Source organism: Emydura macquarii, unplaced genomic scaffold, assembly GCF_026122565.2.
Source record: "Emydura macquarii macquarii isolate MOO-44397 ecotype Brisbane River unplaced genomic scaffold, CSIRO-AGI_Emac_v2 contig_1451, whole genome shotgun sequence".
Classification (NCBI taxonomy): domain Eukaryota; kingdom Metazoa; phylum Chordata; order Testudines; family Chelidae; genus Emydura; species Emydura macquarii.
In genome coordinates this window covers 7,444,399-7,470,211 of record NW_027131588.1, presented here as the reverse complement: position 1 = coordinate 7,470,211, position 25,813 = coordinate 7,444,399, and the positions used below count along the sequence as shown (strand labels likewise).

General features: G+C 43.0%; 1 protein-coding gene across 1 annotated transcript in view; it reads right to left on the bottom strand.

Annotated features, from left to right (window-relative positions):
• Nucleotides 1-25,813, bottom strand: part of ADAMTSL1 (ADAMTS like 1) — a 611,419-nt gene that overhangs the window by 59,390 nt on the left and 526,216 nt on the right. Inside the window, exons 18-21 of the mRNA XM_067553131.1 lie at nt 12,620-12,830; nt 7,194-7,373; nt 3,712-3,865; nt 1,156-2,296 (exon numbers count right to left, since the gene is read on the bottom strand). Coding sequence (XP_067409232.1) covers nt 1,156-2,296; nt 3,712-3,865; nt 7,194-7,373; nt 12,620-12,830 — 1,686 coding nt within the window. The remainder of the gene's footprint in view (nt 1-1,155; nt 2,297-3,711; nt 3,866-7,193; nt 7,374-12,619; nt 12,831-25,813) is intronic.

Below are 25,813 nucleotides of genomic sequence, written 5' to 3'. Positions count from 1 at the left end.
GACTTACCTCATATCAATTCTAGAGGGGCTAATGATGGCTAGAAATGCAGTTCAACCCAATCTGTGGCTACCAGTCTGTCACAAAGCAGCACTAACAACAATTGTTTATGTTCTGTGTATGGCAAATATATCAGAGAAATATGTGGTATGAAGGTGTCTGGAGCAATCAAGGATAAAGCTTGCACTCAGCAGACATGGCAGCATTTCATCCATTAGCAAATTAACTTGAAATTAACTTGGACAGTATTTTTCCTGCAGTTGTTCTCAGACCATACTCAAGGGCAGAACTCTGCATGCTGGCAGTTACTATACAGATCATGATGCACCTAGTCAAAGCAGACGATTAATGCCTGGGACACAATGGAGCATCATATTGTACTTGTAGCAATGATGTTTGAGAATAGCTATTAAGCATGATTCTCCAGTATGGACCATGCTTTGTTGCAAACAACTGGGTTAACTGAAACCATCTTCAAGATCAAGATAATCTCCCTACCAACGGCTGAGCATTGTTTCCTGTCACTGTTATAACACAGCTGGGCAACTGGAGATCGTGGACATAAACTATGCTGCAACCATCTTCTAAAACAGTTATTAAATATGGTTACAAACTCTAGGAATGGACAGGGCTTAAGGTTTTCTAATCTCTACAAATATAGCCACATCAGAGAGCCTGGTTAAAGTTCCAATTCATAGTGGAGACTGGACTCCCACCAGTTCACTCCTTGCCAGAGAACTGTACTCCAGAATCTCATTTTTACTATTTCATGGCTGATCATTTTAGCAGAAACCTCCAACAAATGTGTTCATCCCACAACTCAAAATTGTTTCCTGCACCTCCCCATGTGGGGAATTTAATATCAAACTAAACAACACAGATTGTGTCATTTTCATAATTAATTAACTGAAAAATTCCTTTTTTAATTTAAACGAAGCTGCCCCAGAATCTCCTGTCTGTAACACCAGATTGCCCCAGAATCCAGGCATCAAGCTACAGCATTAAAGCCCAGCTTGCCACAGAGTAAGTGTGGTCGTGACCTTATCTGTGTTATGTAACCAGACTATAGCTAAATATGGTTCCCTCAGTAATGCAGACAGGCCCTAAATGAGAGGGCACTGAAAGTACTTGGTGTTAGTTCCGATAGCTTGTCTTACCTGTCATTGTATTGCAGCTCCGCTCCATTCTTAGCCCAGCTAATGGTGGGCTTTGGATTTCCAACTGCCTCACAGTGAAGCAGCACACTCAGGGTCCCGCTGGCTAAGGTGACTGTCTGTCCCAAATGGGTGACAACTTCAGAGGCTGAGAGCTGCTGGGCTGCAGAAATCTTCCTGAGGATTGCAGGCTTTCGATGGGGCCTGCGTGAGCCATTCCCCAGCTCCACTGAAGTAGGCAGGTGTGCTTCGGCTGACGATGTTCTCAAGGAACTGGTGAATCCAGAAACATGTTTGTGGAAAGGGAACTCCACTGAAGCTGAGCCAATTCTTCTCCTCTGGGCTTTGAAAACAGATTCTTGATTTTCCAAATGGCTCTTGAAGATGTCATGAGCCAGCTGCGCAACAAGCTGCTTGCTGTAGATGTCCTTAAGTTCATCAGGCTGCCGAGACAAATTCCTTATGATATCGTCCAAGCGTTTCTGCTCAGTGACCATGATAAACGGAAGGCTGTATTCCTGACTCTGGTCCTCCTCTGAAGAGGCATTTCTCTCTGTCGACTCCTGAGCTTCCCAGGATTCCAGATTTCCCCCAGGCCAGCCTTTCTGCTCCAGAAGTCTTGAGACAAGGTCATCGTACTGACTGCTAGGATCAGCCAGATGCCCTCGTTTCTCGGCCTTGCTCCTGTTGAAGAGAATCCCATTCTGATGCTTCTCCTGAGCGTGCAAGGCTTCATTCAAACTGGATTTCCTTGCGCTCTCTTCCTCCCTAATCCCAGCGGGTTGGTTGATGATAAGCTTGTTGTTGCTTCCAATTAGTTTAATCATGAAATGTTCCCGGGCTGGTCCTGCCATGCAGGTGTATGTCCCAGCATCTGAAGGCTTTAAACGGTGGATCTTCATGTACCCGTACGGTGCAATGGTCATATGAACTGAGCTGATGAGTCGCTCGTTGTCCTTCTCCCAGGTGATCATTGATTTACGGAACCTTCTCACTGGGCATCGGAGGACAACAGACGTTTTGGGCAGCAGATAGGCATAGCCACCCACAATAAAGTGTAGCTTCTTCTGCTTCTTTGTCTGGATGTAAACATTCTTCAGGGCCATAATATGGGGGCTTTGCTTCTGAGCCGGCCTACTGTGCCCTAAAATATAATAATCATATTAGTATGTAGTACTGTTAAATGAAACTAGCAGCCGACTTTGGCCCTGGCAGTAATGCCACCTATTACGTTTTATGGGAGTAACTGGTTACCAGCTGCTAAACAGCAAGCGACCACCAGCAAAATGCAAGAAAGACAAGGTGCAATTTAGCAACACAAATGTCATCCTGCTGAGGTTAGATGTAGAAGCCAAAGGGCCAGGGATTGGTCTGAGGGAGGAATTGGATGGGGAAACATAACTCCTGTGGTGAGAGTATTTAAATGAAGAATGTAGGTTAATAAACAGACAGAGAGGACAAAAGGGAAGGAGATTTTCTCTCATTAAATGTTTACCGTTCAGGCCCTGCAAGGCACCACAGCCCTATAGATCACTGCACTGAGAGGGAGTGAAAGTGTCACGACTTTAGGGATTCATATTAAATGGAACAAATTTGTTTAGAGCAGGTTTAAAACCCCAGGCTGCATAATATTAGATTTAATTACTTATGTGAGTCCCTCCAGCTTCCAGGTCTCTCTGCTAAACAAAGGAAAAGCATTCCTCCATGGGAAATGCAGTATAAAGCAGCACAGGTGTGGTGTTAGAAGAGACATCTTGAATCTGGACATTTGGCTCTGGATTTTCAAAGCTTCTCTTCCCTCTCTCCACCCAAAATTTAGGAGGTTCTGGTTCAGCCCATTGTAGAGACAGGGCCAGATTTGCTTTTAAATCTCTCTGCACCAGTCTATCCTGCTGCACCCCAGGGCAGGGCACGCAGGAGTGCTGCTTACTGTCCTCCCAAACTGTCTCCGTCTCCACCAATGGGAAGCATCTTTAATTTCCGCTGTAAGGTTCCACAGGAGCCCAGTTGGCACCGGCTGCTGAGAGGATGTGCTAAATGAACATGTCCTCAAACCACCCTGAAGACACACTCTCCCCAGCCAGTAATGGCCACTTCATTGGAGGCCCTTACTCCCTATGGGCCCCTGGCAGAGAGGACACTGTAGCTGCCAAGAGGCATTGTGCCTCTACACCCTAACTGTGAAAGTTAGATCTGGGATTGGGTCTGGATTTTGAGTTACTCCTCACCCCTACCGGTTCCCATTCAGGGATTTATTTCAGACCCGTCTCGAATAATTACCCTTAGAGCCCCCATTCCCCACGTTGTCTTGTTGCTAGGTTCAAGGCCAACACAGGCAAAGCACTCAGCTCTCCTCATAAACCCTGGAAGAAAGCCCCAAATAAGGAAATACAGGACCCCGTCATTCATAGTGCTGAGCACCTTTGACTCCCACTGATATCATTGGGAATGGAGGACTCAGCACCTCGCAGCGCACTTAGCAATCTGCTGTACCAGATCCTTAGTGGTGGAGATCCTGCCCTCTCCCCATTAACACACCCAAGCTTCTTGAGTACTCACGTGCGCAAGCAGCTAGTGCGCAGGATCTGACTAAAGAGGAGAGAGGCAAAGGTGGGCACATGGAGGAATTGATGATGACAGAACCACCAGTTTTCAGCATCTTCCTGCAAATGGCATTTCGCGTCTGGGTGCCCTCTCCACAGCTCACCGAACACTGGAAACAAATGAGGAATAGTGTGTGAAGTGTTAGGTTTGACATATATTCCCCTGCCCCAGCCAGATACACTATGTAGTCACACACACTGTACATATATGTTACAACCAAAAAACCTACATATGGGGTCCTGTGGAAAAAACAGTATAAGATAATGTAATTACAGACTGTATCCTAATAGACATGCACAAGCAGGATGAATTAAGGTAGCATGGGCAACCATAATTCTGGCATTTCCTAACTTTTGAGTGCTTGACTTTACAACATTAACATTCTTTTAATGTCGATTTTTGGATGTAATTTCCTACTTAAAAAAAATAAACTGAAAAAACAAAAAATGCTATCATTTGCATATCATCGGTGCTACCAAGTTGGGTCTTCAGAAGGGCTGGCTCCATGGCACAGACTTCTGTCACTTGAGACAATGGAGTAATTGATAGCAGTAGTAGGCTGTCATCTTCCATGTAAAGCTGCACTAACAGGGGGCTGAGACACACACTTTGCCAGTGGGTTTCATAGCTATTTGCTGACACAGAGGAATGTGGTGACTCAGCCCTCTTGAGATCAACTCCAGGTTCTGGAGGGGAGTGTGCTCTATTGGTTATACAAGCAATTGAAAACTGGGTCTTATACTGGGAACTGTCAGGCAACCTTAACTATAGTGGCACTGCCAGCTCTGCCTATAATTAAAATGATGTGAGTGAGCTGCTCTTGTTAAGACTGAGAGGCTGTTTCCATGAGATAAAAACTTCCAGTCTATGTTTCTCTTTTTGTCCTCTTCAAATAAGCTCAACTTTGGTACTACACATACCTTCGGATCAAGCTTTTAAGCCACATCCCTGGAGGAGGGGTGGGGGAAGTGTGGCGCCACGCCCCCCCAAGGGGGAACATCAGCTAGACTGATCGTTATAAAGGCACAACCTCTCCCAGCGCTGCTCCTTGTGCCTGGGGGTTTGACGCATCCATTGGCACAGAGCAGATTGTTCCCCATGGGGCATTAGCTCAGTTCTGAGTGCAAAGGAGGGCAGGGCCATAACCCCTCTTTTTTCCTGCTTTCTCTTCAGTGCACTGCTCTCTGAAAAGGGGAGCAGGAGCAAGCGGTCACTGTGCTCCTTAAAGTGCAGGCAGCACAGTGATTGCTATTGTGTACGGCTCTTTTGCAGTCACACAAAGTGGGGGAAAAGGTTCTTGCTCACAGCCACGCAAGGGTGGCACACAATCTCGCCCTCAATTGTCAATGTGATGCAAATTGTCCTGCAAAAATTCTTCAGATTGGGTTAAACTTTTGCTTTCTGTTTGACTGTTGTAGAACTGTTAAAAATTAACCTGCGAGATTAATGATCCAATGATCAGATGTAAAAGAGATGCCCCAGTGCATTAGTACTCAGACTATGGTCTGTGGATCATGAGTGGTCTGCAAAGCAGTCGCTAGTGGTCCACTGAGATGGTGACCATGCTATGAAAAAGTTTGAGAGCCCCACCTCACGAGGCTTGACCCAATCCTGGAGCCGGTTATTTGAGGCACACGGTTTTTTGGGAGACACCATACCTAATATTTTTCCTGGGTGTGTGCACATGCATGTGAGCGTGCATCTGTCAGTCTGTGTTATAGGAGTGGGAATGGGAGACCGAATGAGAGGAAGGGAAAGAGTTGAGAGTGATCAAAGAAAAAGAAAGAACCAAACAAAAGACTACTTAGAGCAGAAGAATTCAATTTTAAAAAGTGCCAGCATGCAGAAACATGAGTTGTATGAATTTTAATGTAAATAATGTACAGTAAAGATGTTAAAGCTGCACTCCTTGTGATGGAGGACAGGTTGAGGGGTGGGAATAGAATTACCCTTTTTGCTGCCAGAACGGGTGTGTGTCCTGGGAGCAGATTTCATTAGAACATCCATTTATTTGACTGGAATGTCAAGACAGATCACCACATATGGGGTCGAAGTGGAACAGCTCACTTCCCCAGCACGACTGGTGCCTCCCTTCATGAGGAATGTATTAACCATCTCCTTGTGAAGGAGAAAGGGGGAATTAAAAGGGGGGAAGAGTTTACACATATCCTATCATTAATGGACTAAAATCTGTTCTCAATTATGCTGATATAAATGGAGAACAACTCTTCTGAAGTCAAAGGGCCAAGTTCTGCTCTCACTTGCAAATCAAGCAACCCCTTGACTTCAGTGTGGTTGCATGAGTGCAAGTGAGAGCAGAATTTGGGACAAGGAGACCAGGAGCAATGTATCAGGGTGTCCTATCCCTTTAAGGGCAGGAACAACCCCTCACTCCTCTCACTCGAACCTGGCCTCTTTGAAGCTAGGTATTGTGGGGGTTGTGGACTCATTAGGGAGCATGTGACTGAGAGCAAGGCTTGCTGGGCAGAAGCAAAGCAGGATAAGAGGCAGGTGGCTGTTTCTCAGTAAGAGGAGAGACTAGGGATTTGTCAGGATCTGGGAGGAGGTTCTCTGCTCTAAGGAAGCAGGAGAAACAGCCGAGGGAGGAGCTTGAGAAAAGGGTCTAGGAAGAGGCAGGCAAGGAGGGAATGCTGGGGAGGCACAAGTGTGTTCAGTGGAGTAAAAGTCTGCTTGTGACACTGAGGGGGTGAAGGTTCAGATGTGTGCGGAAAGCAGGGAAAGTATTAGCCTGGGATGACAAAAGAGGTATTGGATTGAGGTCTGGTATGTGAACCTATTCTCAGTTAAAGGCCCAGGTTGGTGCTTCTACAGAGAATTGGAAGAAGTTCCATTGACTTCCCTGCATCAAAAGTAAATGCCAGGGTGGGCTCTGTTGGGAATGGCTATTGGCATCAGCCTGCATCCACAGAGGGAACCCGGACGCAGGGAGGAAGCCTGGGGGAGGGTAAACTCCTCTTCACACTTGCACTTTGTGCAACCATCAACAGAAGTGAAGACGGTGGCCTGGGAAAGGCCTGGGACTTATTATTTTGTGCTTGGATTCTTGCTTACCCCAGAAGGGGACGTCTTTATGGTTTGGCTGCAGGACTATACCACATCCATGGAAGTCTCCAGAGAGAAGCCAAGGAGCAAGTGGTCATACTGGATTCCAGTGAGAAAAGAACCTACCACGGGGATATAGCTGGGTAACACTGACTCCTCTTTTTGCAGTCTGAACATATAATTTCCATTGTTCTAAATGGTTTCCACTTCATCAGACCCTCTAATGATTTGCCTTTTAAGTTTCTCGTCTCAAGAGTCTAAAGAACTTTTACCTGATTTTGATAACTCAAAGAGAAGATACTAGGAGATGGTCCCTTTGGACAATGAGGTCTATTTCCAGTATTGGACACCTAATTCATATGGATACAACATACCTGTGTCCAGTCAGAAAGAAGCCATTCACTGGGACAATCCTCATTTTTGCAGGCTTGCTGGGCAACTGGCCTCAGAGTAGAGCAGAAGGTTTCTGGAAGCTCCAAAACACTTCCATCTGCCATGCGCTGCTTACAGAACACATCTCGCTTCTGAGTGCCTCCTCCACAGGTCTGTGAACACTAGGGGAGATCAAGAGAGGCTGAGGGAGGGGGAGTCATCCATGCTGACCATACACTCTGACTTGTGCCATTTCCAAGTAAAGAGCAAAGAAACAAAAAGCATAATGGAAACTGCCCATTGGTCTTTCAGCCCACTCTGAAACCATTCATTAAACAAGCCCAAACTTACCCCCACAGCTGCCAAAGTTCTGAATTTCAAAAAGGATTGCATTGTGGGATTTCTGGGATTTTTAATTCATGGGAAAGCTGCATGCAGTCTGTGATCTGCAGCTACACTAAACAATTGGTTTATAAGGTTAGTATAATAAACCATTAAGCAACCACATAGCTCTTTATATTTATGACTGTCAGTGACAGCAGTGTGTGCTCTTTCCAAAAGGGAAGGAGGAAGGTTTATTTGAGTCAATGTAAATCTGGGAGATTAATTTCTAGGGACTCCAGCTACCCTCTCTCTTTAATATAAATAACCCCTCCATATCCATTTCCACCCAACCAGGGCAGGAACTTTAGAAGAAACATATTTAAGAGCTTTCCTTGACTCTCTTCTATAAACATGGCAGCTCAGCCCTACTTCCTGATGCACTTGTCATTTGGCTAATAATAAGCTCCTTTTCTCCTGTACAATCCAACAATTCCAGGTCTGTCTCATCCTATCAGAGGAGAAGAGGAAATCTGAACTAATCTTCTGAAATCAATGGGAGTTGTTTATAATCTGCAGCTGGGGAATCAGGTCTGAGAAGCAGAGCATGAAGTGGAAAAATGTTAAATATTCAAGTAGTTAAAAAATGAATGCTCTATAAAACATTGTAGACATCTCCCTCTCTTTTTCTCACACACACATGCTTAAGTTCAGGCCTCATGTTACTCGAATGTAATTCGTCTTGAAAGACAAAGTGGGAAATGCCGACAGAATTGTGTAAAAAGATTTGCGTTTAATTTTGTTTTGCTCTCCGAGGACTGAAAACAGTTTTTGCGCCACAACAAACTGTTAGAAAGCACAGAAGCTGCACGAAAAGATAAACCAAATCAACTACTACTAGAGTTCTCAGCAGATGAAAAGGTTGAGAAGCCTCATATTCAAGACTAGAGACTAAGTAAAGTTTATTACTATTATTATTATTAGACGTAGTATTGCAGGAGCACCTAGGTGCTCCAATCACAGATAAGAGCCTCATTATGCTATGTGCTGTACAAAATACCTGACAACAAGATGCTCTTTGCTCCACAGGATTGACTCTAACGTAACTCTTCTCCTTCCACACCCCATGAATTTATTGAGAGTAGAGGGAGAAAACCGAATTTTTCTACCAGTTCTTTTTCTCCACCCAGTCAGGTAATCTTGTTTTGTGAAAGTTAATCAGCTACTCTAAATCAGCCTCCGTATTTCAAAAACACTGGATAGAATGCAGAGACTGCAACAGATTCCCTCTCTGTCCTGATGACTCTATCTAGTGCAGGGCTGGACAAAAGCACGGGCACTATTAGCTCCCAGAATCATGCTATTACTTCAGAATCTCACCTGACTTTGTTTTTTTAAATGGAAAACTCTAGCTCTCGTTAGTTTGCCCCTTGCATCTGCATGGTGTGTTAACTCTTTCTACTGCTCTGGGAGCCCTCCATCAGCACCATTCCAGCAGAGGACTTTGCATGTGTGGCAAGAGGAGAAAAGTGTAGTGGGCTAGGCCCATTCACTTAAGCAGGCGCAGTGGGCAATACTGGGGCGGGGCCCTCCTGCTGCTAATTCCTGCTTCCCTAGGGGATGGGGGTGGGGAGCGGGCCCAAACTGTGAAGGGAGAGGTGTGGAGAAAGTGGGGCAATGGCTCGGTGTCCCATCTCTACCAGCTGGCTGAAAGATCTGAGGGATGGTGCAGCATATGCAGTCCTCCCTGCTCACTGGGGCGTTCGGGAAGGCTTCCTCAGGGCCCTGTGCTGCAACCTAGCCTTAAAGCACAGTTTTTACTGTCGAAAACGACTTGTTTCTATGGTTCTGTAGCAAGGCAGAGCAGCTATAATGGGAGCTTAGAGCAGGCATCTTCCTGCCAGCAGCTCTGCAGGATCCAGCTGGCTCCCAAGGCCTGTCACTTCTTAAATTTAAAAAGACATTTTAAAACAAGGAGAAAAATAGCTTGGAAATGTCAAATAGCTTGGAAATGTCTGCAGAGGGCAGTGGTTTTCCAGTGCTGATCTATGTCAGGCCTTTGTTCCCGAGTACCTTTAGTGACAGGACAGCACTGAGCACTCACAGAGAGGGACAGGCCGGAGTCTTCGGCCTTTATTCAGTAATAAAACCAAGAGAGATGAAGATTTATGAATGTGATATCTCCCATTTGATCACTGCACAGCAGATATTTACTAGGGCTTGTAAAAAAATGAATCCTGGTGTCTACTTTCCTTCAGAAACACACTATTGAAAATAAACATCCTAATGGTCCATCTTAGGGACACAGCATTTTTAAAATAAATATCGTCTTGAATTTATAAGGATGCATTTTTTTAGTCATTCAGAATGTTATACGCTCTGATGATTATCGGGAGTTTATTTGCCAAGAACAATGGGGCTTTTAAATGCATCTAATTCAGACCATCCTTCTTTAATGAACACACGGAGCCTCAGAGAAGAAAATATCCTTCTGCACCTTTGTAGTTTAAATCTTTTGTTGTTGGTGTTGTTTAAAAACTACCAGGAGGGACTGCTATGACAAGCTTATATGGGCGAAATTCACAACGAGTCAGGAGGCAGCATAAGTGCCTGGGTGGCACCCTAAGGGCTGAAGTGGGACCTTAGGGTTTGTCTAAATGAACTCTTAGTTTGAGGCAAGCTGGGGTGTGAATCTATGCTGAGGTGCTGTAAGTGTGGTGGACCCTGCTGACGCATGTTAATAGTTGGTTAATGGCTTCGATCTAGTCCTGTTCCAAAGAGGACTTCGAACTGCTAATGTGCATGAGCAGCGTCCAAATGGACAGCTAGACCATGGCAGCCCAGTGCAGGGTAGATTCACAGCCCAATTTGCCACAAACTCAACATTAGTGTAGACAAGCCCTAAGTGGTTCATCAGTTTTGCTTGGCCCTGCATCGGAGTGGATTTCACTCTATGTAAATTCTACTTCAGATAAAATGCTTATAGGGGGAATTGCAGCATACCTTGTTGTGGGGAAGGTGTGTGTTCCTATAGGGGCATGAGCCACCTCTGCTGGAAATGGTCCCTCCCTGCACCCTGGGAGAGGGATTTACTCTGTGGCAGGGTAGGCAGCATTTGAACTCTTCATGGAAAGTTCTGCAAAGCTTTAAACTGTGACCAGAGCTTCACGGGAGTCCTGCCAGTGGAGGCCCCCTGGGGGATAAGTTAAAACAATATCTATCCCCCGTCTGTCAGGCCAGACCCCAAACCCCGTATCTTGAGGGTCGCACTGGCCAGTTGTGACTTCCCCAGAGGAGAAGTGGCTGCAGGTACCTGGATTCAACTCTGGCCTTTCTACCACTGTATGCCCTGTGCCAGAAGCCAACCAGTGCACTATACACTCCACAAGAATGTATACACTCCACTCAGTAAGAAAGTAAGAGAACTCACATCTAGGGACTCCAGAGGAAACCCGTACTCTTACAAAAAGGCCCTAGAGGGCAGAGAGGGCCTCAGCTTTAAAGCCTGCTTCCAAAAACCAGCCTCCCTGCCAAGTTCAGTTTCCTAACATAGATGGGACTGCTGCGTACTGGTATTCTGACAGTTCCTAACTACATTTAGAGCAGTTTGTACTTTGTAAGAGCTTGTTGTATGCTTTTGGGTAGGCACAGGCAACTTTCATACTGGCATTTCCTAACTTTTTGTGTGCTTGACTTTGTCACCTTAATGTTTTTTAATGTAGTTTTTTGGATGTAGTTTATAGTTACAGGGTGTGGAATAGACACATTTAAAACTGCATGTGTGTAGTGTACATACATACCATAATATTTAAAATGTACAGATAATGTTGATTCTCTTTGAAGAGAAATGAAGGAGCAGTGCTGTGGTGTTTTTGCAAAACAGCACGCTGAAGTCAGAGATTTGTTGTATGCTGCATAAGATGGCTGCATAAGCCCTGAGCTCCCTCATGTATTGCTGCTGCACAAGTTTAATAGCACCACTAGGTGAATATATTAACATGTCATCTAACTCATTGGCTCTTAAATAAGTGGCATCATTATAGCTGGAGCTAGGCAGAGCATGGGAAAGCAATGGGCAAATCTCTGTAAATTTCACACAATAGGAAATGAGCGAGACGTACAGAGGACCAGCAAGAGGCTGATGTATCATTTGATGTACCTACTCAAACCATATTTTAAATGAGAGGTAAGTGGTGCATTGGCCTTTTTGCTGGCCCCTCTGTTGGGGAGTGAATTTCAACTTCAGTCCTGACCAGCAAGACCTCTTGCTGTGCAGGATTACATCTAACTCAAGAACTTTCAATTGTGTCAAACAGCTCAGAGTTTTCTTTTGCAACTAGATGGCAACAAACTCATTTCAGTTGTGATCTAAAACAGACCTTTCAATTGCCTTCAAAAAACACAGAGCTACTGCACTGACCCAAAGTATCACACCATTTAGAAGGAGATATTTATATAGAAGGCAACTAGGCACCCGATGTCCACTGAAAGTCCATAAGACTGACGTGTCTAACTGCCATTTGTGCCTTTGAAAATTTCTCCCTTAATAATTAGGGGGGAAATCTCTCCACAACTAAAATATTATTTTAATTTTCAAGGAGTGTCCACAAACTTTTTCTAGTCATTTTCTCCTCTCCCCCAACTGGTATCAATACTATCTCAGTATAGCTCCAGACTTCTGCGGACCTGTGTATGGCTACCCCACAAGCCATATGATGACAATTCGTGGTTGCACCTTTTAGTCATTACTTATGACTTTGACTTATGATCCTTTTGGATTTGAAGCTGATGCAGGCATGTAGTAATAGTCCACATTTATTTATGGAAAACCTTAATTAAATGATTAATAAAAATCACTTTTGTTAAAAAAAAATTTTCTCTCTGTTTTTATATTGACCTTATTTAAAATGAGATAAGACACCACTGTTCTGGGATCTTCAGGACTGACGTCTATTTTTCATTTTTTTAAAATGAATTTACCAGCCTGTCCTGTGTGATAAATGAATCTTCTTGCCTGCACTGAACTACTATGTATCACTGACCAAACTAGATCAGTCTGTTCCATGAGCATCAAATGGGATAAAATGGATTAGGTGCCCACTCTTACCTGTTGCCATTCTTTAGGGTACCAGGAGGGTGGGCAGTCAAAACGATTACAGGCTTGCACTAGGGTGGGCTTGGGTTTATGACACAGCTCATCGGCCAAAATCACAGTCTCATTCATTTCTCTTGAGAGGAGGTGAGAGCAGAAGACATCTCGAGTCTGCAGTCCAACTCCACAGGTGAGACTGCAGGAGCTCCATTTCCCAATCTCCCACCTGAGGAAGGGTCAGAAAGAGGCAGCCTTGAGTGTACAATGAAAACAACGTCACCCACTTCTTATCCCAATGATAGCTGGACCGGAGAAGCTGTGACTGAATGGAGAACACTGAAGCTTCATTTTCAGATTAGTTTGGGTTGTTTTACCCTTCCTCTCCCCCAGCATCCTGATGTCTGAATTAAGAAGCTAAACAGAACCACTGATTAGTTATTGGTCAGGCTAAGATTTAGCCATGGGTATTTTTAGTAGAAGTCATGGACAGATCAAGGGCAATAAACAAAAATTCACGGAAGCTCGTGAGCTGTCCCTTACTTTTACTAAAAATAACCTTGACAAAATGGGTTTGAGGAGATGAGAACCGGAGCCAGGACCCACACATGGGGGGGGAAAAAGTGTACATTTTACTGGGGCCCGGAGGCCCTGGGGGGCCCGGCCCAGGCTGCAACCCCCATTACCATGAGGAAAATATTTGTCATGGCTCATGAGATTGTATGTATGGCATGAGGGATTGTGGTATGTGTGTGGGAGAGGGCCCATGTTACAACTTTGTACTGGGCCTGAAAAAATTATGCTTGGGCCCTGACTGGAGCCCCCTGCTGCAGGAGAGGAGTAGAGGGGAATGGGGTCTGGCACCCGCACAGTAGGGGCTTTGAGCTCTGGGTCTCCTGCTACCTGGCTCGAAGCTGCGTGGGTCCCACTGCCTGGGATCTGCAAGGAACTGGCTTGGAGCTCCAGGCAGCCCATGTCGACCAAGGTGGCAGGGGGCTGCAGCAGATCAGAGCTCCGGGGCTGGCGGCTCAGAGCTCTGGGGTCCACCTGCTACACAGTGTCCCCCCTGCTGCCTGGGGCTGCTCAGAGTGGTGAGGAGCCTCTGCCGCCTGCGGCAGCTTGGACTTCCAGGCTTCCTTTACCACCTGCAACTCAGCTTAGAGCTCTGGGGACTCCCTGCTGCCTGCGGCAGCTGAGAGCTGTGGGGTCCCACTCGGAGCTCCATGCTCTCCCCACCACATCTTGGTGCTCCGGACTCCCTCTGCCACCACCACTTACTCTGACTCAGACAAACGCTGCTCTGACTTACACGCATGTTATTAAAAATGAATCTTATGTTCATGATGGGAGCCCAAAACGTCATCTCATCAACCTTCCCCAAAACACTAGGGCTAGCTTGGAATGCTCCTATTTATGAATGGGAGACATAAGGGCTGGATTCTGCCACCTTTCCTAAATATTGAGTAGTGCCTTCCTCCCTGAATAGTCCCACTGAAATCAGGCTGCATGAGAGTAAGGCACTATTCAGCACAAATAAGCGTGGAATAACCTGTCTCAGAAGAAGCAAAACAAGTTACAAACCAAAGGAAACGATCATCAAGAGAGACATGGAAATTTGAGACTCTGAATGGGACACAGGTAGAAACTGAAGGAAGACTAACTCAAAGCAGGAGAGAATCATTTAAAGAGCCATTTAACCTTACAATAGTTATTCTGTGAAGTGGAGCTGGTTCAAACTGAGATCAGCAGCCAAATGGAAAATGTGGGAGTCCGAATGCTGAGCATATTAAAATTAGATAGAACACTGTACTAATAAATATACTATAAAGAACAACCCTGCATTGGCAATGAGATGGACTAGATAAAGTAGCAGATACATTCCATCTCCAACTCCTCTGGTTCTATGACAAGATTAGGTTCTATATTTTTCTCTCTCAATTACGTCCCTTTCAAATTGTTCAGGTTACAAGTAATAAGATTCCCTCCTCCAAATGACAGTGCTGAGCCACTCAGACTGAGATCCAAAAGCCACAGTGTACACTTTCTCGGTCAGATCTGTCAAGAGAGCTATGTTGTTTGACACCAGCAGAGGATATGCTTTGTCCACCAGCACCAACAATAAAGATTCTGTACTTGGAACTTAGATACCCATTTAGTTGGTGAAATCCAGCTCACTCTTCTCTAACTGGTTTGGCTCTGCAGTGCTGGTGACAATAATAAAAGCTTGTTTTTGTCAATAAAATAAAATAACCCTATATATAATATATATATATATCACATGGATGACATACTGAGTAAGAAATTGTCATTTTTACATGTTCACTTTCCCGACCATAACACATTAAAGGTCCGATCAATGCATCAGCAGCTATATTTCTATGGAACAACAGTGACATCTGGCAGCCAATTCGGCTAATCAAGAGTGCGCTCTCCTTACAAATGAGATGTCTTAAATCAGATTTTCTTATAAAATTGTCATTCAGAATGAATGTGGATATCAGCAATCCTCTGTGTATGAACATCTTAGACTCAGATATTTGAATTGGGTGCTAAAAGGAAGGCATTTTCCTCTTCCCGGATCTATTTTGATACAGGGCTCATTATATTAGTTGCCAAAATTTCTTGTCTTCAAGAGAGGGCAGAAGCTGTTGCATTCAGCAACTTGTTTGTTTGTTTTGGTATAAATGTTGGCAGTTCACATCCAGTAGCTAGAATGTCAGAGGAACTCTTCCTAACTCTTGGCTTCTGCAGAAAATGATGTCTGTTTCCTTATACAAAGAATAATGTCATTTTTCAATAGGAAGAAAAGATTTGTCTTTGCAGTATTGAAAAGATTTGTCTTTGTTGCAAGTTTCACCTACTGTCCTATCCATAACAGTGGCTTGTTCACAATTCTCTTCATCGGCTCCAAACGGGAGAGTGTTGGAGGGGCTCAGGAAATACGGGGTCAAATTCTTCTTCACTTACACTTGTGCAACCCCACTGACATTAATGGGGTTTCATGGGTACAAGTGAGAACAGAACTTAGTCCTTAAGCAGAAGGAGTTATGTGGATAAATCAGTAGTATTTAACAACTAATAATAAAAAAGGACAAAGACCAATGATAACATCATAGAAAATTATCATAGAATGTTTGTTACAGATGGGGTTGGTAGCACCACTATTATTACTAAAACTGCCTAATACTTCCTTATTAGAATATAAGACTTATATTATATAAGAATATAAGAAGATAATAAGATCCTATTTTTCAGTTGCTTATAAAACTTTCCCAAATTTTTAATAATGTTATTTTCATGTATTGGTGTGTGTGTAATTTTCTAGATTTTTAAAATACTATTTTTTCCACAGGACCCCTGCCTCATTCAGTGCACAAGATGAACCTGCTCTGGGGACAAATCAGATTTGTGTGATGAAGAAGATTGTTGTTTGTAGGAGTCCTGCTTCATTTGTTGCAGAAATTGGAAGGTGTGTAGTGAAGGAGGCAGGGGATTTCCAGGATGGACTTGTGGTTAAGGCTGCTGAATGATGCCCTGCGGAATTGGATTCTATCCCTGTCTCTGTCCCAGAGTTCTTGTGTGATACTAAACAACTCACTTAAACCAAACTTCTCCCAGCTGGTCACTAATGGTCATTTTCTGAGCCTAGCTTCAGACCCTGGGGTCTGATTTGCTGAAGTGCTGAGCACTCACGGCTGCAAATAAATTCAATGGGAGTTCTGCTTTGAACATATAAAATGCTAAATAATGCTACATACTCTGAGAAACCAGGTTCTAGGTGTCTCAAATTGGGCACCCACAATTAGGGGATACTTTTGACCTTAATCTCTGTGTGTCTCAGTTCCTCATCTATAAAAGGGGAACAACTCTCCTGCATCTCAGAGGGGTGTTATGAAAATAAATGTATGTTTGTAAAACATTCAGATACTATAGTGATGAACACCATAGTGAAGGCCACGAGGAAATTAATAGTTCTGTCTTCAGAACAAGGTTTGAACAGGGTGCAGTAAATATGGCTTAGGACCACACATTGAACAATAAGGAGAAAAGATGACATCCAATAGCACCATCCATTCTGCGCACTGAATGAGGCAAGGGTCTTGTGGAAAAAATATAATGTGATCATGTAATTAAAGACTGTATCATAATGCATGTGCACAAGGGGGCCGAATTAAGATTGTACAGGCAATCTTAAATCTGGCATTTCCTAACTTTTGAATGCTTGACTTTGCAATCTTAATAATGTTCTTTTAGTCTAGTTATTTGCTGTGTAATTATATATGAGCCTGTCATACTGCAGATATTTCAAAGCCCTTTATAAGGATGAATTAAATACTGGTACTGCAAAATGGATACATAGGCAATGATTATACACTTCCTGAACTAGCCTTGGGTGTTAAAACACATTTTACCAAAACAAAGAATACTGGTTAGGACAGAGGATTAACTCCTGTTTTTTCCAGGATGCCACAGGATCTTAACTTCCACTTGAAAACCCCAGTGATAGGCACCTCATTTAGGGACACATCTGAAGTGACACTGTGAAAGTTGCTGTTTTAGGGGTAGATTAGATAGTGTAGCATCCATTCACCCCATTGCTGGGTGCTAGTAACAGTACTGAATTATTATAATCAGTTAGGCTCTGATCTTACAATCACTTGTACACATGAATCACTCAGGAACTGAACAGAGAGAGGTTTGTTTAACTGGAACTGGCGTCTTAGTGAACTGACTGTGGCGGTTGTTAGGATAAAATAATATATAATAAGCTATAAGAAATATTTATTCTTGCTGGTTGACAGACCAGCTGATCGTTCTTGGCTTTGTACTTTCTCTATTGTTTCCTGAAAGTCAAAGAAAGAGACTCCATGATCCTGGTTTGAGACACACTCTTTGTCTCTTCTGCCCTCCCCCCACCCATCTGCTGGTGCCCAAAGCAATATCAATAAGTAGAAGCAGAACTGCAATGCCATTCCAGCTTTTCCCACAGCAGAACTTTGGCATGTGTGTGCATCAAACCACTAGGCTGTGCAGGCTCTAGGCCTATTAGTTTACCTGTAAGGGCAACGGCTGAAAGAAGCAACCACCCAAAACCTCCCCCCTCCTGCCCACTTAACTCCCGAAAAGCAATTGTGTATTTTAAAAGCAAATGAGACGCCAAAAAGATTTCAGCTACTATACCTCACAAGGACGAGGAGCAGAAAGCTTTTGACCTTTTGCATAGACTTGCACACACACACGCCACACTGAGCTTTTGAACTGGCTGAAGGAAAACTGTTAATACTCTTACAGAAAAATAAAGGCATTCAGAAATTGCTGAAAAGAGGGAAGGAAAATGGGGCCAGAGGGGGAAGAGGGGGGTAAGACTCTATTCACAGTGCTTGACGTGTTTGGGATTTTTTTTTATAGTTACACTCTGCAAATGAGCATAAATGAAAGGAGGTTTATTTTAATAGGTTTCTATAGAACTGCAGAGTATGCAGATGACAATCAAAATAATACAACCTGATTATTGTCGTTGCTAAGTTGTGTGAAAAGTCTATGACAAAACCTGAAACACCTGATTTTCTGTCATTACAAACTCAAAACTCAGACCCAATTTTCTTGAAAGTTTATGATCCTTTCAAGTGAAACAAGGTCCAGTTTTCTGTGGATCTTCATTATTATTTAGTACTTGCTCAGCCCTGACAATGCACTTGGCGCTGTATGGTACACACACAGACAGCCACCGGCACCACCCTTTGTATTGAACCTGCAATGAAATGGTCAAAAGGTGCAGCTTTCAAGACATTTTGTATTGAGGTTATGAGTTCACATGTATGCAGCTTTCAGAGGTAGGCTGGAACTGGACAAAATGTCCATGCAAAGCCCTGAAAATCGAAAGCACTGAGTGTCATGTAGCTCTTGTAATTGTTAAAGAATAAAAGGGGAGTAGTGATGTATGGCATGATGGATGTTAAAAGGTCTGAATAGTTACAATTTCCAGACAAATTACATGCACAGAAAAACCATCCATTTAGGAAATCTAGAGATCGGCTCCTGCAAGAAGCTGGACAAATAATCTGTAATGAATAATTTATTTGACTAATTCCACCTTTTTTCTATTTTCTAAATTATCCATGAACAGACTGATTTTCCTGAAGGTATCCGTGGTCCAGATTTAGGCGCAATCAAGCAAAGTACTTAAGAACGTGCTTAACTTCAGGCATGTGAACGGTCCCATTGACTAAACTATAAAGCTAAACATGTGCTTTAGTACTTTGCTGCATCAGGACCAGAGCGCTCAGCGATTTGCAGAACGGAGGGAACAGTATAGAGATACAGACAACACAGCTATATCATGAAGTAAAAGAGCTGTTGTACCAGAAAATGCCTTTACTCTGCAAATCATCCATCATAATTTGGGCATAAATTAGTCTATATTGTTCTATGTGAAACAAGATAAGTAGTTTCTAAAGCAGAAGCACAGGTAGATAGAAACTTAGAGTTGCTCTAAATTAACAGCCTGACCCTGTAGCTGCTACACTGGCAAAAGCTCTTAGCATAGTCAATGGGAAATCTTGCCTGCAGTCCCTAAATAAAATGTTATCATCACGTGACAAGGCATTTTTAGTTGTGTCAGGGCCTATAGCTTGGAATGGGAGAGGTACCAAAGGTTTACGCCCAAGTTTTTAAGTTTTACAGAATCTAATATAAATGGAAAGTTTTAAATGGCCTTTTAAAATAATTTCAATAAAAACAAGTTGTTTTTTACTTTTAGATAGAAAGAAAAGTAACAGAGAAATGATGACCACTGGATTGAGGCTCAGGACATCTGGGGTCAATTCTTGGCTCTGCCACAAACTCCCTTTGTGACTTTGGACGAATCACTGAAGGCATGATTCAGCAAAACACTTAAGCATGTACTGAACTTTAAGCATGTGACTAGTCCTATTGACTTCATGGGGAGTATACAAGTGCTTTAGTGCTGTGCTGGATCAGGGTCAATTTTTCTGTGCCTCAGTTCTGAATCTGTAAAATGGGCATAATTATACTACTTTTTCTCTCATCCATTGTATGTCTTAGACTATGCTCTTCGAGGCAGGGACTGTCTCTTACTACTTGTTTGTACAGTGCCTAGCACAATGGGACTCTGACCTTGAGGCTCTAGGCACTACCACAATACAAAAAATAGTAAACAGTTAATTTTACTTTTAATATTCCTCTATTTACCTTAAGTTATTGGTGGCAGTATAAGGCCATAGCAGAGACACAGATCACAGTTTTAAAATATGGAACTAGAAAGTGATGATAGCTATTAACTAACTATGCATAGAAGGTGAAACTGACAAATCTAATTTCACTGTCTAAATTGAGCCAAAAAACTCTAGACTGCTCAGACACCATGGTGATAAGCATGGTATAGATAGTTTAGATAGGCAGAAGTTCAAAAATGTGAAGTGCTTGTTCCAAAGCCTGTTTAAAGCCAATGGAAAGAAGTCTTTTGGATCAGGCCATAAATGGAGAGCAGAAATGATGAAAAACAAAGTAGATTTTAAAATATTCTTATAATCTAGTTATAAGAAAGGAACAATTTTAAAGGTATCCGATCAGGGGCCTGAACACAGCACTCTTGAATTCTATTCCTGGCTGTTTACTCTTACTTGTTTCAAACCAGGGTGCTTAAAGTTAAGAACTTAAATCCATATCTGAACACCTAAAGAAGTGGCCTGTCTTCACAGGTGCTGAACACCCATATTTCTCACTCCGAAGCTATGGATCCTCTGCACCGCTGAGAGCCAACCCACATATTTAGGTGTCTAACTATAGATTTGGGGGTCAAACTTCAAGCACATAAGTTTGAAATTTTTGAATTTTTTTATCTTAGTATCTCCATGCCTCGGTTTCTCCATCTGTAACACGAGGCTAATAATAAATGCACATATACCTCAGAGGAATGTTGTGAGGTTTCACTAATGTTTGAAAAACCACTTTGAATCTTGGATAAAAAAGGGCTGTAATTCATGCAAAAAGTTATTATTATTGTTAGCAATAATAACCATAAGCAACATTATAACCATTCATGTTTCCTTGTTCCTAAGTGCTAATCTGACAAACTAAGGCCCGGGGACTAAAGGTCTAGTGGTTTGCTTTTCAACATTACCAGTTTTGGCAGTGAATCAGAACTGCTCTATACAACCCAGTGAGTTCTACAGTTCTTTGTGAGCAAGGTAAAGAAATGTGCTTTTTCTCAAAAAGTATCCATCTCACAACTGAGGAGAACCTATGAAAAGTGATGATTGTACTGCAATTCTGCCTCATTAAGCCAGTACATGCAGCATTGACTCTGCAGTTTTACCAGTGTCAATGAACACTGCAGCTCATTATGAATAACTGTGGAAGGGAACAATATTTCTATAAGCAAAATAGAGAAAAATTGAGGAAGAACTCACAGGCCAAAGAGGGAAAGCAGCTAAAATAGCGCTGGTACTGGTGCCTCCTGGAAGCAGCATCTCCAGTATTGACAATCCTGATTAGCCGATGCAGGGATGTTTTGACTTTTCAATGAAAACATGAAACTTTTAGAAAGAAATTTTGGGTTGAAAACTAAAAATGTGAATTTGGACTGCAATTCCCATGAGACACTGTGGTGGCATTTCTAAATCAAAATTTTTTAATTTTTGGCCAAAATTTTTTGGTTCTCTTTTTTTTTGGTTGTGGGGGGTGGGGAGATGGGGTTAAGGTGATCATTTTTGACCAAATAAAATATTTTTTTCCCACTGAAAGCAGACACTTTTTGTGGAAAAAAAATATTTTATTGAAGACACAATTTTCCATTAAAAACAGTGTTGATGGAAAATTTTTGACCAGCCGTAGTAGACACCTCTTTTCCCAGTGAGAAGCAGGAACCACCTAGTTTAAGAAGCCAAACAGATGGATGCAGTCTAACACATAATGTGAGTTTCCTGGTGGACAACACCAGAAATGCACACAGAAAAGAGCCTAATATTCACATAGACCACAAGGGAATTTGCAACAGAAAAATACAAACTCAGTGAATTACAGCAGTGGGAGAATAATAGATAAACTGGCAACCACAGTTACCATGCAGACTTATGTGATACTATATAACAATTAAGGCACTGTGGTATGATGGTGACAAGCATGGTAGAAAAAGCCTGATAGACAGATTACTTTAAATTAGATAGAGATACCCAACTTGCTGATTCAAATCTAGGCTCTCATCTAAAACAACAGTGATGGAAAGTCTTTCCCATCAGCAGGCTGTTCAGTGTTATATGTGAAATACAATAAAACGTTGTCCTGCCTAACATTTTTCATAAAAACATGTTCCAAAAGGTTTTCCATAGTTAAATAATGCAATTACAAATTAAAATGCAAAATAATAGCAAAGGGGGAGAGAAATTAGGAAGAACAGGAGTAAAGATGGAAAACTGGAGGAGAGTTACAGCTACAGATGACAAGAGTGGCACAGGAGAAGGCACTTGCACCATCAGTGTGAAGGGCTGAGAGGCAGCTAGTATAGGATGAGTGGAAGGAACAGGGATGACAGAGAAGGGCACAAGACCTGTGAGACAGAGTAGAGGGTTTTAAGGTGAAGTGATGGTCTAAATCCAGTTCCCTAGTGGAAAAGTGTCCACAAAACAAAACCTATCATCCTAATGGCATTTTGATTGAGAACATCAACAGAAAGGTTACAGATTGAATGAGTACAGGAACTGTAAAGCACAATACTGTCCTAGAGGTGGTTCCTCCAGGAGTCAGAATGAGGAAGTTTGCACTGCTGCTGCCCATGCTGTATCTGCTTTTTGGATGGAATGTGGATTTCAACTGCCAAAGCTGTCGATTCAATTGATATTCCCCCTGGTGGAGGTCTTTCAGGGGCTCCATTTCCTTCCATGGTGGTCAAATAAACCAATACTTTACCCCTGCACTAAGTTAATGTAATCCAGAAAAAGGAAAAAATGCACAACACAACCCTGCCCCATCACTTTAAAACGGCTATTTGCAAAAGGATCCAATTTTAGTTATCATTAAGGCAGTCAATAAAAAGTGAATTGACAAAAAGGCTGCAGATACTAGAGAGTGAATGTGTATGAAAGTGATCAGTCGGTGGTGGAGAAGTGCAAGGAACTGATTTCCTTGTCATGGAGGAAAACACATTTTAGAGCCTGCAATGAAATTTTAAAAATGAACAATGTACTCCATGTGTCAGTTTGAATTGTCTGTGAGTTCCATGGGAAAAAAAAAATCACACGGAGCTTTGACTTCATAACTGAAAGATCAATATTCATCAACATGAGATTTTATTCCACTGTGTAACAGGGCACTGATTGAGTCAAAGGCTGCCTGTGCTGAAATAGAGTCAGAGAAAGAAGGAAGAGAGAAGGTGTTACTGAAACAAATGAACATAGAGGGTAGATCCATGAATGAAACAACACTGGGAAAAGTGGTCTACAGATTGAAGTAACTCCCCATCCACTCTCACTTCTGCAACCAGTGCTGCCAGTTAAATGGCAGATAACGAAAGCTCTCGGTGACCTTAGCTGGCAGCGTTACAGAGATAATATTTGCACTAGGATGAACTGTTCTTGAACTATTTCCCTAGTGTATCAAGCACAAACAACAGGCAACAGGCATGTAGGTCTTTTTGCACTTTATTTTATCATAAAAAATCTATTTACAGCATTGTGGCCAATATGGAAATCCCAACCTCTGCTTGTATTTGAATTCCCCATCATGATGCCCCTTTTGCAACACCCTGGTAGTGATGCAGTGCAGAGGCTTGCTTCAAAACCATGTCCAAACCCAGTGCATTCTTCTTAATTCCTTCTTTGAGATAATGCTGCCATAGCCCAACTAGTACTCTGTTTAGTAACCAGTTCACTCTTTTGGAATAGAAATTGATTTTCCTCATCCTGGCATGCAGAGATCCAAACACATGAGTGCAGCTGCTCCGGATGCAGAGAGCCAGATTGCAGTCTCAGTTACACTGCTATAAATCTGAAACGAGTTGATGAAGTCAATGGATCTGTAGCAGTGTAAATAAGATCTGAATCCTGACCAGAGTGTGTGGAAGCAGTATCTATAATAGTATCCATGATGATGGTAGCAGAAGTAGTATTATTAGCCCGTTTGGCCTTGCCTACACACAAACGTTGTAGTGCGTTAACGATATAAGCATAGTTAAAGTGGTACGACCAAGCTAATGTGCCGATGCAGTTACACTTGTATAGAAGTGCTTATAAGCCATGTAGATAATTCCCATGTGGGAGAGGGAACAAACTATACTGGTGTAAGGCACCTTTACACCAGCATAACTGTGTTCACACTAGAGGTTGTCCCAGTGTAACTATTTTGGTAAAAAAAATAATATTCCTATCCAACATAGTTATATCAGTCCAAAATTTGTGTGAAGACCAGGGGAGGTATTGTTATTTTGTCAACAGAATGGGGAGGGGGTATTTTTCTGTTGGTGAGATACAAATTTAGGTGTGGATTCATACAAACCTGTGGCAACAAAAGTCAACTTCTGCAAACAAAACTCTGTAGCATAGATCTGGTGTGATGGGGTACACTCACCTCGCACTGGACAAGGAAGGATTAACTCCACATTGTGGGCTTAGGAAGCCATGCCTCCTCAACCCTACTGGGCATGCTCCAAGTGCTCTAGTATAAAAGAGAGCAGCTCAGTTCAGTTGTGGCTGGACACCAAGGAGGAAGGACCTGAGATGGAGGCTCCAGCCCAGAACCACAGGAGCACCAGGCCATGGGAGCTGGAGACACCGGGACTTTGTCTACTGCCCCAGAGCCAGTGGATACCCAATGGAGCCCTGAGTCGCAGGCTGCTACACTCGCAGAGGGATCCAGAGACCCCGATGATGCCCAGGCCACAGTTTCAGAAGTCAGGGTAGGAAGGAGTTGGGGGGGGGGGGAAGTGGGGAATGGTAGACATTCCCCCATGAATTGTCAACATGTTTCAACTGGATCCCCACTGGCTCAGTGATGGAACCCTCTGCTGCTGTCAGGGCCCTGGGCTGGGACCCAGTAGAGTAGGGAGGGGCCAGGTTCCCCTACCCTGGCTGCCACCCACCCTTAGGTGATGCCCTAACCCGCCTGGCTATTAGGCCAAACATCCCTATGAACCAAGGCCACCATACTGACTCTGGCCAGTAGGCCTTACCGCCCGGCAGCTAAGGGTGAACCCACTGACTCTGGCCACTAGGCCACACTATGCTGGTGTTGGGACTTGTCATGGAGAATTAAGTGCAGGCCAACCATGCCCCACCCCCTCACCAAAAGAAGGAGGGGGTACCCTCACCCCATGACACCTGGCTTTTGGAGAATTAGATGGTTCAAGTGATTGTAATGAAATATAAAGCCTTTCACCTCTGTATGGGTGGTTCAAATATCCTCCAAGGGTGTTAATAACCAAAAGTTGTACTGGTGCTATTCAGTGGTTTATACAAAATGAGTTAGTCTCAGTCCCGTTCCTATTGGCAGCACAAAATCTACCACTACAGTTGGACTTTTAGGTCAGCAGAGAAGCCAAGGACTTAATGGGAATGAAGCCTGAGTAGCTGCACCCTCATCCCTAGTGGAGAAGGAAATTTGATGGACACGTGGGGGAAACTAATCCTGCTATTGCCCATGTTGTACCTACTTTGTGGATACAGAGCACTTTGTTTTATCAATCTGGCACTTTTCGTGGGAATATGTTTCACTCAAAATTCAATTACAAATGAAAATCAACCTGTTTCTTCCTTTGATCTGATGAATAAATGTGACTGGCTGAATTAATTATACAGTTCCTTTACAGTATGTCGGGGCTGCTTTTTTTCTGTTCTTCCCCCATTTTCATTAGTAAATCTTTATTGATTCCACAAGTAGCAGGCACTCCTCAATTTACTACAGCAACACGATGCTTTAACAGAGTTGTGATTGGAAGATAACATGATGCCATTATACCCTACTTCATATTAAGCCTACAGTGTCATATTGCTGTTTTTTATGAAAATAACGGTTCACAATAAGATAAGCCATCTGGGAGCTTTTGCAAGGTATTTTCCAGGATAACGCAATAAATGTGAAATTAACAAAGGCCATTGTTGTGCAACGTATTGGACTTCAGCAATTTTATTTTTGGCTTGAATGCAGAGACTCTCTTTAGAGCCATGGTTAAGAAATCGTTCCTTTTGTAGTAAAAAAAAA